Source organism: Geospiza fortis, unplaced genomic scaffold (assembly GCF_000277835.1).
Source record: "Geospiza fortis unplaced genomic scaffold, GeoFor_1.0 scaffold89, whole genome shotgun sequence".
NCBI lineage: Eukaryota > Metazoa > Chordata > Aves > Passeriformes > Thraupidae > Geospiza > Geospiza fortis.
The window spans coordinates 217,936-231,072 of NW_005054615.1; the positions used below are offsets into that span (position 1 = coordinate 217,936).

The following is a 13,137-nucleotide window of genomic DNA, read 5'->3' on the forward strand; positions in this document are numbered from 1 at the left end:
GGTGACGGGAGACAAACCAGTGAGTGCATGGACCAGTGTTTAAACAAAGGAACCCCAGCTCTTTCTTGGAATAGCAACATTTTGATGTCTCCAATCCCCTGACACTGGTCTCATAAAGGCAGTAACATAAACCATGTGCTGGGGGCTGATTTTCTGAGGGCCAGCCCGCTCTCATTGTGCGCTTCATTACAGGCCAAAGGCGACATGAAACGCCATCCGCCGCGGCCGGGAGTTAAACACTGGAGTTAAACACTCCCTCTGTTCAGAACAGCAACACTCAATTAAACAGCATTTCTCATGCTCTGCACCCTCCATTGTGGCTGTGTTTAAGGGGAATAATGGGAGCACTGACCTATATTGCGCTTCTTGTTATCGATGGAGATGAAGCGCACGCAGGGATTATCGGCGATGTAGCGAGCAGCCCAGGGGACAGCAATCCCTGTGCCAGCCTCATAAAACAGTCCCAGGGCATAACGGGATGAGTAGCTCACAGATTCCAGTTGCTGCTTTTGACTTGCATTAATTACTGTGAAAAGAGGGGAAAAAAAAATAAAAAAAGGGAAAAGGAAATCAGACAATCCCTCTCCGCTCAGAACATTAAATATGGGAATGCTGTGGTTAAGCTGATTATTCCTTCCTGAAAATGACCAGACTGCTAAAACTAAGAATTTAATATTAAGCCAGTGCTTTTTAGGTTTCTTTTTGTTGGTTTTTTTTTTTTTTCTGGGACATCTCTTCATGAAGTTTTAATGGTGCATTATGTGGAGTGTGTCCTTCACACACAACCCTCCCCCAGCTGCTGGGGGTTCATCTCCCAGCTCTCCCTTCTAACTTCAAATTTCGATGATTTTGGTGACTTTTTTTTCAAATCTTGTCTCAAAGGGTGAATAAAAAACAATAAAATGCTTGGCTTGCCTCAAGGACATCAAGTAAATGGTCATATGGCTCGACAAGCACCAAAATTATTTCACATATCAACAAAATGAACTCAGAGCCTCTTGAACCTCTGGGGAGAAGAGCCCTGTGACTTCAGTGCTGCAATTCAAATGAATGAAGAAAACCACACTTCAGCCTACAAAAGGTTTGTAGTGAAGTTCAGCTCCTTCAGCTGAAGGAATTTTAAAGCAGTTTAGAAAATTTCAGAGCAAGCATGAATCCTAATTCCTCCCTATGATTAACTCTTCTATCTTCTAATTACAGCAAGATCTGCTTTTTGCTGCAATTTCGTAATCTTCATAAAAAGCTGCACAAAGTAGCATTAGCCCCACGGTGAGCATTCAAATACTATTTAATTTCATGCCACAGGGAAATCCACCAGCTTGGCTAATTGTGGAGTTCAGTCCCATGTCTCTCTCCCTGTGACTGGATGGATGTCCAAGGCTCCTGCGAGCTGGAGCAGCACACAGCAGAGACAACAGCTCAGCTGATGATGCATGAAGAAAGGAACAGCTCACCCCACAATGGGGCAGGCTGACCAAACTCAGGGCACAGCACTGTGGCCTGCCAGCTCTCCCTGCTGAGGGGCTCCTGGTGGGTCTCCCCCACCAGTCTGACCTAATGCCCAGTACACCAGAGGATCACAAGTCAGGTTCTGTCGCAGACAACTTTTATGAAAACTCTTTTCCTTAATATTTTTCCTCCTGAGAAGCTGAGAAGCCTCAGGAACAGAATGTAAACATTGATTATCTGCTGCTGCGGAATGCAACAGGTGGATCTGTGATTGGCCCGTGTTGGTTGTTTCTAATTAATGGCCAATCACAGTCAGCTGGCTCGGACAGAGAGCTGAGCCACAAACCTTTGTTATCATTCTTTCTTATTCTATTCTTAGCCAGCCTTCTGATGAAACCTTTTCTTCTATTCTTTTAGTTTAGTTTTAATGTAATATATATAATAAAACAATAAATCAAGCCTTCTGCAACATGGAGTCAGATGCTCATCTCTTGCCCAATCCAAGAACCCCTGTGAACACTGTCACAAGATTCCACCTCAAATCCCACCAGAAACCTGCCCTGAAATGCCCCCAAGGAAAAAAAAATAAAAACTGAAAAAACTTGGGATGTTTTTTTTCACGTTTTCCCCACGAATATGCTGGGGACCAGAGCAATGGGGAGAGCAGAAAGAAACACTGACCAAGGCACAAAACCTGGGGAGAGGAAAGGAGGAGAAATTGGCATCTGGCAGGTGGTGGGGGGGGAGGAAGCAGGACTGGCCGAGCACGAAGGGCGTTGAAGAAGCTCCCCTTCCCTCTCCAGTTCTCCCTCTGAGAAGGAGCTGAGGGGTGCAGCTGCCTCTCACCCCTGCACTCAGATCTTCCCAAGAAGGATCTACCCCAAGGTCACTCTGCTCTCTTCCTCCCCTGGCACTCAGGGCTCCTGGGTGCCATGCCAAAGGCCCAGAGCAGCCTGGCACGCCCCAGGCAGGGCTCTGGCTTCCATCCCAAATTTCTGTGCTGCTCAAAGGCTGACCCAGGCTCCTCGGGACTGTCTCACCTCCATCCTCTTCCACAGCTTCCCTGCAGCTCCTGCAGCCCTCAGGACAGGGATGTGGATGGATTTCTTGGCTTGGAGGGGGAGGCAGGGATTAAGCAGGGCTGTGGGGCAGGCTGGAGGGCTGCCCTGAAGGAAAGGATGCCAGCAGGAGAGGACCTTGCCCATCCCTCCCTGCTGGAAGTGTTCCCTGGATTAAGTTCCTGTGAGCTTAACGTGGTGCCAGCACCCAGGAACATCCCAGGGCTCTCCTCCAAGCAGCAGCAGAGATTTTCCTGGGGCTTGTCCCGGCCCAGCCAGGGCACAGAGCTGCTGCTGAACACATTAAGCCCAGCCCAGGGGACAGATCCCACACAGAAGCCAGCCCCTGTCCCCTCTCAGGAAGGAGCTGTGCCCAGCTGGGCTCCCAGATGTCCATCACCACCTCCTTACAGCCACCACAAATAACCACACTGCATTGCACATCCTTGCTGTGCTCCAAAAGAATAGAAAAGTCCTATAAACAAGCACATGTAAAGTAAAATCCCACAGTGCACCACAATTTGTCCAGGTTGCTCTGGCTACTCCTTATCCCTTGGGGAAAGGAACATAAACAAGACCTCCTCCAAATTCCCTGCAATGGAGCTGAGCTTCCCTGCTCCTCAGGGTGGGAATTTGCTCCAGTTTTATTACAGGGAGCCCCTGAGCAGGTACAACCTTCAGAACATTCAGTGGTGCCAGAGCTGGGGTGGCCAGCTGGCTCTGAAGCACCTGGTTGCCAGCCCATCATGTCCTTATGGAGCTGCCTCCACCAGCTTGAGGAGGTGTCAGGGGTCACCAGGATGTCTCTGGGCTGGAGGGTTGAACAGCCGCACGTTGGGTGCCAAAATATTGGAATTTAATACCAATATAGCCAGATGGAACATGCCTGGGCTCATCTGGCCCTTGCTGCGTGACCAAAGGTGGCAGCTGTGGTGGTTTCACCTCAGAGACACCTTTGGCTGGCTGGATGCTGCAGCTGGGCGCTTGGGACAAGTCCAGGCAAGCAGGAGCTCAGGTTTACCTCTGGCGGAGAGGCTTCAAGGCAAGGTGAAGGAAAGGAGTCGGTTCTGCTGGAGGGTTTGGATCCAGAGCTTTATTCCTGGCTCACAGGCCTCTGAATCCAGCAACAGCTCCAACAGAACCACGAACCCCAAGGCTGCTGTGTCTTTTAACCCCAGGGAGAGGGGGAGGGAAGGGGTAGGGATCCCACCAACCAGGTAAGGGTGGGGGGCGAAGTCTCAGGGGACAAATGACACCTGGATGGCCCAATGTCCCCAGGGCTGAGTGGCATCTTTTGAACTTTGCCAATCACATGATGCCCTTTATGGAATGCCAAGATTGAGGGACAGCACTCAGCAAGGGGGCAAGGGAGGGGAAAGGAGAGGTGATTGGCACATCTGGGGAAAGAACTGGGATACTGAGATAGGCTATTACATCGCACCGCAACAAGGATGGATGCTGGATAGCTGGATTGAGGATAAACTGAGATTTTGTCAGGTGTAAGCAGACCCATGGTGGTGCTTGGCCAGGGGATGATGGGGAAGTGCAGGATGGAGGGACACCAGCCCAGCTGGGCAGGCCAGGAGAGGGGAGAAGAGGGAAGGCAGCTCCAGGGCTGGGACTTCCCAGATCCAAGGGCTGTAAACAGCCAGGACAGCTCATTCCCATGGCCAGGGAAGGAACAGCTTGGGGAAGAAGTGACTTTTCCAAGCCTTGGGGAGATGGGATAACAGCCAGGCTGAGGACAGGCTGCCGCAGTGCCCAGCACCTGCAGGTGTTTGGGGACAGTGACAGGCTGCTCACCTGGTGACATGTGAACCCCAGAGGAGCTCACACAGGATCCCCGAGGCTGGAAAATCCCTGCCAGCCCATGCAGCCCACCCTGTGCCCAGTGCCCACCTTGTGCCCAGAGCACGGAGTGCCACCTCCAGCCCTTCCTGGGACACCTCCAGGGATGGGGACTCCAAAGCTCCTGACAAGGTCTGAGCACCACTTTCTGTGAAAAAAAGGTTCCTCCAGACCCCCAGGCTAAGCCAGAGCTGGGAGGGAACCCATAGGCTGGAAGCAGCAGGGCCCTGGAGCCCTGGCCAGGCTCAGGGCACTGAGGCCACGTCAGGGCATCCCTGGGCATGGGGATCCCCCAGCACCCCATCCCAGAGCTGCTCCTGGCTGGGGTTTTCTGTGCCCCAGCTGTGCCTCTGGTCTCTTTCTGGTCACACCATAAACCAGAACTGACTAAAACCCATCATCCCCAGCAGTCGCATTTACACCCCAACATTTGAAAGTGCATTAATTCAATTACTGATGTGTGTTTGCCGACTAATTTCCTTCACTACTGCTCAGGTTCTTCAAAAAAAGAAAAAAAAAGTCTGTGGTTCACTGGGTTCTAAGCAGCTGCACATTTACCAAATGGAGGAAGTTTTTATAGCTCGAGAAGACAGGCAAGAAAGTGACGTCAAATTTGAAATCCAGCAGCAACAAAAAAAGCTGAGCTACGTGCAAAAACAAAGCTAAGAGTTGTAGGATTGAGGTTTTCCCCCTGCTCCATCCATTATGCATTTCAGCAAGGCCAACAAGTTGATCTAAGGACATGGAGAGAACCTTCATTTTGAATTTCCATACTTTTATTGGTTTAAATGAAAACCAGACTGTTGTTTTAACGCTGGGTATGAAACCACAAAATAACTATTAACTTTTCCCCTTCCAACAAAAACGGTTACGATGATTTTAATAACACTTTTGGAAAAAAGAAAACCCAACAAAAACAACAAAACAACCCAAGCTTTCAGAACACAGAATTGCCCAGCATAGAGCCATAGTGATATTTTTAAAGCAATGCATGAAGACATGAAAATCTTGTATTTTCCACTGCAAGACTCAGCTCCAGCTGCACTGTGAGCGCCACTGAAGTGAGTGTCCTCTGGAGATTTCATCACATCAAAGCAAGGGCCATGTATACTTTATTTGCTGTTTCTGCAGACACTGACAGCAGAGTGGATTACTTATCTGTAACACTCAATAAATACAGCCAGGGCCTTTTATCTGCTGTTCCAGGGCTTTAATGTCACCTCGCTGCCTCACTGGTGTTGTGGGAAGGAGAGGACCCAGAGATGCCATCAGGGCCAAGGCTGGAGCTGGCAGGCTGGGAGCACGGGCACCATGCCATGCAGGAGGGAGCCCAGCCTCCCACACAGAGCCAGGGAGGCAAAAATAAACCCAGCTGCTAAAACAGCCAGGAACTGACTGGAGTGATCAAGGTTTCACCCTGGGCTTTTCGCTCTTTCTGCCAGAAAGTGCAGGAGGAGGTTGCAACATCACGGAATCACAGACTGGTTTGGGTTGGAAGGGACCTTAAAAATCATCTCTGCCATGGGCAGGGACACCTTCCACTATGCCAGGCTGCTCCAAGCTCCATCCAGCCTGGCCTTGGGCACTGCCAGGGATCCAGGGCAGCCCCAGCTGTGCCAGGGCCTGCCCACCCTGCCAGGGAACAATTCCTAATTCCCAATATCCCATCCAGCCCTGCCCTCTGGCAGTGGGGAGACACCCTGCTCTGCAGAGAGGCACTGCAGGAGGGCACAGCTGCATCCCTCACCACCAGCTCCTGGCAACTGTCAGAGCATCCAGCAAGGACTGGGCTCCCTGCTGCCCCTTTGGGCAAGCAGAGATGGGCAAGAGCCACCATGGCTCAGTGCAGGACTCAGGAGGCTGAAACCATGTCAGGACTGCAGGGAACACCAGCTGCTACCATGTGAGATGTATTTAAAACAACACTTGTTTTGGGAAGTTTCACTATTGCTAATTCAGTGCTGCTAAAAGCTTGTGGGGACCCATGTCCCCATGAAGTCACCCCATGACATCAGAGCTCAGCTGGGACGCCTGGAGCCAGCTCCTGCATCACCCCAAGGGTGTGGGGGCAAACTTGGGCAAAGAAACCAAGATCCTGCTTTAAAGGCTTCCAGGGATGAGAGGGAAAACCCTCACTTTGTTCCACCAGCTGAGTGGCAGAGGGGATTTTGCATCCTGACAATCAGCAGCTCCAAGAAAGGGTAGCAAACAGCCAGAACTATCTTCTGCTTTAGTGCACAGCAGCTACTGCCTAGAATGTTCAAAATCACTTATTAAGGTATTGCCAAGGTGACTACATCCAGAGCTAATAGACATGACCAGCCACCAAAGCAGTAAGGAAAAAAAAAACAAAACCCTTTGGCAGTACTTTGAAGGAATGAAAGTGCTATTAATACTGCAAAATGTGAGGAAGCTGGACTTTTTACTTCAGGAGAAGATGGCTCTTTTTCACCTGAACTGCTTTCACTCTAAACTTCTTATTCTAATAATTCCATGGGAATGGCATTAGGGCCTGGCTTGAACTTTGTGACTTTGTCACTGCCCAGCCACCCTGCAGCTTCCTCCACCTTCTTCATTTCTTCTCCCACTTCATTTTATTGACCACCTGCCTCTCTCACAGCTATGCCCTCAATAACCCCACCACTGACCCTGTGCCCCAGGAGGTTTTGTGGCTTCCTTAGACTGCTTTGCTCAAGATTTTGCTTGCACCAAATCCCCACACATCACTCAGACTCTGCTGGTGGCAGGGCATCTGTGAGTGCCCAGTGACCACCACTGCTCTGAAAGCTGAAAAGGAAACTGTGGTTAAACGGCTGCAAAGATATTTTCAGCTCAGGTGTCAGGCTGAGGGATCTCCAGAGATTCACCCAGCAGAATGGGCAGCTCAGATGATATCTGCAGGGACAGTTTATTGTCACAGCTCTGCTCAGGAGGTGACTTGGGCTGGTGCGTTATCACAACATTCATTCACACACCAAAGCCTGCTTGGATGGGCACCTCTCCTTGCCCAGCAGGGACCTCTCCCACTGCTCTCCAGAGGCAGGAGCTGCTGCCCTGAGCTCTCCAGCTGCGTGGGGACAAAGGACAGGCCCTGCAGGCCAGGCTCTCAGCAGTGGCCATGCCACTGGCCCTGTGCCACCACCGCGCTGGCCGCAGCCCGTTCCCGCTGCTGCTCTGCGTGGGAGGGAGCAGAGGTTATGAGAAAGGCTCCACTTTTAATCCAGCTTCCTTATCAAACAGCTCAGAAGTTTGTTGGGTTGTTTTTTTAATTTTTAAAAAGGCAGTGTAACAGTTAAAGCCAGCCATGGCCGTGCCTGCACTGAAATGGTCACTAAATGGAGTTATTGCTGTGATATTCTTCCCACGGCTGGAATAATCCTGCTCACCTCTGTGTGTGTGTTTGCAGCAACAAGGACCTAAATAATCACTACAAATCACAGCAGCCCTGGCTCACTTGGCACAAAGCTTCATTATCTCAAGCCTGTGGGACATGAAGGAAAGGCACATCTAGAAATGTAGATGATGAAGAGGAAAAGAGATGCTGGGGGAGAAAAAGACAGCACAACAAAGTTTTTATGAAGTTCCTGATTTTGAGAACTTGGATAACTGTCCATCAGCTGCTCTTGATGAGATGATTAGGAATTCATAGGATCACAGGAGAGTTGGGGTTGAAGGCACCTCTGGAGATGATCCAGTGCAGGCAGGGTCACCTGGAGCAGGTGACACAGCAGCACTTCCAGGAGGGCTTGGGATGAATCCAGAGAGGGAGACTCCACACCCTGCCCAGGCAGCTCTGCCACCCTCATGGGAAAAAGTTCTGCCTCCTGTTGAGGCGGAACACCCTGTGTTTATGGCCATTGCTCCTTATCCTCAGCATCTCAGTATTAAACTAAAACCTTGCATTTTCACAAGAAACATTTCCATTCATCTGCACAACCACACGAGTTCAAGTTTTGAACCAACAGAGAAATGGAACTGCACCTTTCCTAGAACAGGGGGCAAAGCTGGCACAGGGGCTGAGAGCCACCCACTCCTGTCTCCTGTAGGAAGGGCAAAAAAATTTAAAAAAATTAAAAAAAAAAAAAGAAAAGAGGAGGGATGAGTAACCAAGGGAGAAGCTCCGTGGCATCTTTGCCAAACACTTCAATGCTCAACTCATACTTAAAAAAAAAAAACAAACAGCTCTGATCTCCACAGCAATAATATTTTTTGTTACTTTTAACAGACAATTCAATTTTTAAATTTGGCGAACCACTATCCCCCATCCCCAATTCCATATTTTTACCCTGCATTACACACAGCTCCACACTGCTCTCTCCAGCCAGCATGCTCACTCTCAGGTGGGTTTAACGCACATGCTGACATCATATTCACATTTCCTTGTGTTTGTATTCATGAAGAAAAATAACTTTTCAGCCTGGTTATTGGGAGGGCTGAGCTGTGAGGGCAGAGGCTGACTCTCAACCCAAAATCTGGTCGTGCAATGCCCACACACCACAGCATGGAAATGCAGCTCCCTGTGGGTTATTGCATCCATGGTTTTGATCCAAAATTAATGACAGTTGAAAATGTGAACGTCTGCTAAGCTTCCACCCTGGGAAGAACAGGATATGACATTTATAAGCAAGTAGAACTAAAGGAGAAGACAATAACTGAGTGTTTCTCACCACCCAAACCCTTCCTGTGGTTACAGCACAACCTGCCTGGGGAAAGGAAGCCAGTCCTGTCATGGTTCAAAATGCCCACATTTCAGCTGGGAAATTTCTTCCAGTTTGGTTTGGCTGTGCAGCCTCCAGTACAGAGCATTCCTCCTTCCAGCAAGGAATTAAGAACCCCAGAATTTTCCAGGAGATTTTGGGCATGCCTGGAAATTAGATTCACTCAGAAAGAACCCTGAGAAATTAGTCAATAAAGCCCAAATAAAAAATAAAACGCACGTGTACACTCCAGTTCCTGCTTTGTAAGCATTCAGTGGGAGATGTGGATGATACACATGGCAGATTAGCAGGACTGCAAATCCAGTTTCCATACAAAACCACATTTTTACTGTGTTATTCTCACAGAGCCCACTAATTCCTGTAGCTGGATGTTGACAGAAACCAAAGACATCTTCAAGAAAATCTGATTTATTCAGGGATCTCTACATAGATGTACGATCTTACCTTTGAGGTAAGAGGCTCGGAAAAGCCTGGCTATAAAAAATAAAGCTCATTGTCACATTTCCCCCGGATTAATCTGCAAATTAATTTGCAGAAGTTACTCTGTAACTTGATGTAGGAAGGAAGCTCCTCTAAGTCCTCTGTAATGACAGGGCACAGCAGGAAGATGAAACTGGATTAATTTGCAAATTAAGCTTCCTTCCTACATCAAGTTCCAAAGTACTCCACACAGTTCTGGTACTCTCTGGTGCCAAAACGTAAAAGCTCATTACTTATAATAATCACCATCATAAAACATTTAGCAAATAACTTCTTCACCTACTGTACACACAGCATTGAGCCGAATAATAAAGCCAGGAGGATTTATTTTCTTTAAATATTCCACCAGTTGCTGAAATAGCATTAAAAGCTTTTCAAGGCAACGAAGCAAGAGGTTGGATTATTGCTGCGTGCTGTGACTCAGGCAGAAGAAACACATAAATCAATTGAATTAGATCTGCCCTGGTGTTTGTGGTTTCTGGGCTGCAGCAGGACCCTAATGGCCTGTAGGGCTGGGACACAGCAACTGGGATTCTCCCACAAGGTCCCAGTAAAGGCAGACCCCTGGAAACCCTGCCCTGTTTCCCAGCTCACATCAAGCCCTGCAAAAAGCAACACCAGACAGTGCAGGGCAGCTCCACAATATCAGACACCAAAGCTATTTCCATTTAAATAAGAACTGGAGGAAAATGCTTTCAGGCATTAATTATTGAGGAAGGATTCAGCTGGCCTCTGGAAATTTCCACTTAAGAGGAGATATTAACATATTTTCTTCTCTTTTTAAAGTGCATCTGGTTCATTACCAGGAGGATGCAGAAGGAAGGAATACAGGTCAAAAAAAGTCAAAGAAACTGCATTCAACTTTGCAAAGAACCCCCTTGGGGTGACTCTTAGGGGATTTTTTTCCCCCCATTCAGGCCAGACTAGTAAGTTTCAGTATTACTTCTACTTGGACCTCTGCTTTTGGGAATGTTCTGAGTCACTCCAAGCAGCCTTCCTGGGCTTGCCAGTGCTGGGAGAGAGCTCCACTCTCCTGACACAGAGCAGCTGCCTCCTCCAGGCCACTGAGCCACCCCATCCACCTCTGGAGCCTCTGGGATGCAGAGCTGCAGGGACACCAGGGGATGCACCAACAGCAGGAACCTGCACAGGAGCCACCTCCTTCCCTCCCATGGCCACCTCCCCAAGGCACAGCTGTTCCCCTGTTAAATCAGAATTATGATGTTTTCCCCCCTGATGTTGTGGGAATTACCAATCCCAGTCCTCCCAGAAAGGCAGAGCTGAAGTGGAAGGCACAGCCAAGAAGGGGTTTGCTGCCATGCCCTCCTCCCTGGCAGTCCAGCTGTGCTTCCCATGTGGATTTTACTGCTAAGCAGAGACTGTGGTAAATACTGCAGGGTCTGTCTGCTGCCTCACTTAGTTAGGAAAAACGCTTGCTGGGGAGCTAAATGACCTTGCACATCTGTAGGGAATTTCTGGATGTCTATTCTGCTGCTCATTCTCAGCATTAAGCTTTGTTTTCTCAATTCATCACAAACAGCCTCCCTTTTTTTGATATTATTAATGCCTGTGAGTTTCTATCTGTCACACAGTTTAGCTTAAATGCTTCCAGGCTGCTTCTCCTCCTTCCAGGGGTTTGGCCTGAAGTTGCATCTGTATTTTACCATCCTCAGATGGGTCCTCTACCAGCTCTGCTCATTTCCAGCCCCTCCTGAGCAGAACCTCAGTGCATGCTGATGGGGATTTTGCAATACCTTGAAGTATTGGGGCAAATCTTAGACCATCCTCTTTCTGTTCAGATTCCTATTATTTATATATTTATATATAAATATTATTTATTCCTATATTTATATATTCCCCAGATCCTCCCTTTGGATCTGGTTTAGACAAAAAAATTAACAAATTAGGAGTAAGACAAGTCTTGAATGGTTTTTTTTTTTGGTTATGCCAGAGAACACAGTAAGACATTTGTGGTCTCTTCAGATAGATGCATCAGAAAGGTGTTTGAAGACAAGTCTTGAATGGTTTTTTTTTTTTGGTTATGCCAGAGAACAGTAAGACATTTGTGGTCTCTTCAGATAGATGCATCAGAAAGGTGTTTGATGGTTTATAACGTGCTGGGCTTGAATAAAAACCTGATTAGTAAATTTGCAATACATTGAGGTAAATTGGACAGCTGACTTTTCCAAGAGATGCAGGCTATGATGGTGCAAATAAAACCAGAACTTAGTATGGTTTTCTTTTATTAAATCTGCAAAGAATGATCCCCTTATGGAGGTGATTCCTGACAGGAAATACCTTATCAGCTGCCCAATCTACCCTGCTTCCACCACAGGAAAGCACAGAGCAGTATGAAAGCAAAGAAGGAAAAAAAAAAAAAAAGAAGCAGAGAACAAATTCCAAAGAGAAAAGGGGTTTGAAAAGGGGTTTCTTAGTGTAAAAGGCTGGGAGAGCTGGGATTGTTCAGCCTGGAGAGGAGAAGCTTTGGGGTGACCAAACTGTGACCTTCCAGTGCTTGGAGCAGCCAAAAAAAAAAAGATGGAGACTCATTATAAGGGCCTGGACAAGGGAGAATGGCTTCAAACTGGAAGAAAGTAGAGTTAGATGGGATATTGGGAATTAGGAATTGTTCCCTGGCAGGGTGGGCAGGCCCTGGCACAGGGTGCCCAGAGCAGCTGGGGCTGCCCCTGCATCCCTGGCAGTGCCCAAGGCCAGGCTGGAGCAGCCTGGGACACTGGAAGGTGTCCCTGCCCATGGCAGGGGTGGAATGGGATAAGTTTTAAGGTCCTTTCCAACTTATGATTTTGTGACAATCCTGAAGCCCTCCAGGAGAGCAGAGCTGCAGCAAGAAGATATTTTTCCCCATCTGATAAAGTTCTGTGCTCTCCCTTGGATGGGTGAGCTGAAAACTCACAAAATACCAAATCCCACTGCTCCTTCCACCTGCTGGGGTATGTGGAAAAGGCAAAAGGATCAGGGTGACAAAGTCACCAGTGAGAAAGGAAGAAAGGCACTGGCACAGGGACATGCCAGTGGTGCTAGGAAATTCATGACACATCACACACAAATATTTGCAATATTAAAAAAAACCCCTAAATTATATTTGGAGGAAGTCTGTGATTTTCTACTGTTGGGAGAAATCTCATCACGAGCTGAAACACTGAATCCATTTAAATGTAATTTCAACTCCCAATGAGGCTTTCAAGCTTCCAAAGGCATACAAATGATTTCAGAGGGTAAATCCTCATCCTGCTAAGACACAGCCAAGAGAACTGAGCTTGGTTTGGCAACACCTGTAAGACAAGCAGGAGGGAGGTGCAGCAGGTTTAAAGGGAAGAAAAAAGGGGATAAGGCAAAGAGGTGACACAAGGCAAAGACACTCATCTCCCTCCTCATCACCAGAGAAAGCAAATATTTGCTTCATACAACCCACCACAACTGTGCCTGTGCAAGCACAGAACTCCACTACCTGGCACTAGAAGCTTTTTGCGATTATCTTTATATATAATCATATAAATATATATATATGATTATATAAAAAGATATATACATATAAACTTTATATATATTTTAATATATATATT

At 47.8% G+C, this 13,137-nt stretch overlaps 1 protein-coding gene across 1 annotated transcript in view; it reads right to left on the reverse strand.

Annotated features, from left to right (window-relative positions):
• RNLS (renalase, FAD dependent amine oxidase) overlaps nucleotides 1–13,137 on the reverse strand; it is a 52,902-nt gene that overhangs the window by 8,185 nt on the left and 31,580 nt on the right. The window contains exon 4 of the mRNA XM_005430287.2: nucleotides 353–526. Within this exon, the coding sequence (XP_005430344.1) occupies nucleotides 353–526 (174 nt within the window). The remainder of the gene's footprint in view (nucleotides 1–352; nucleotides 527–13,137) is intronic.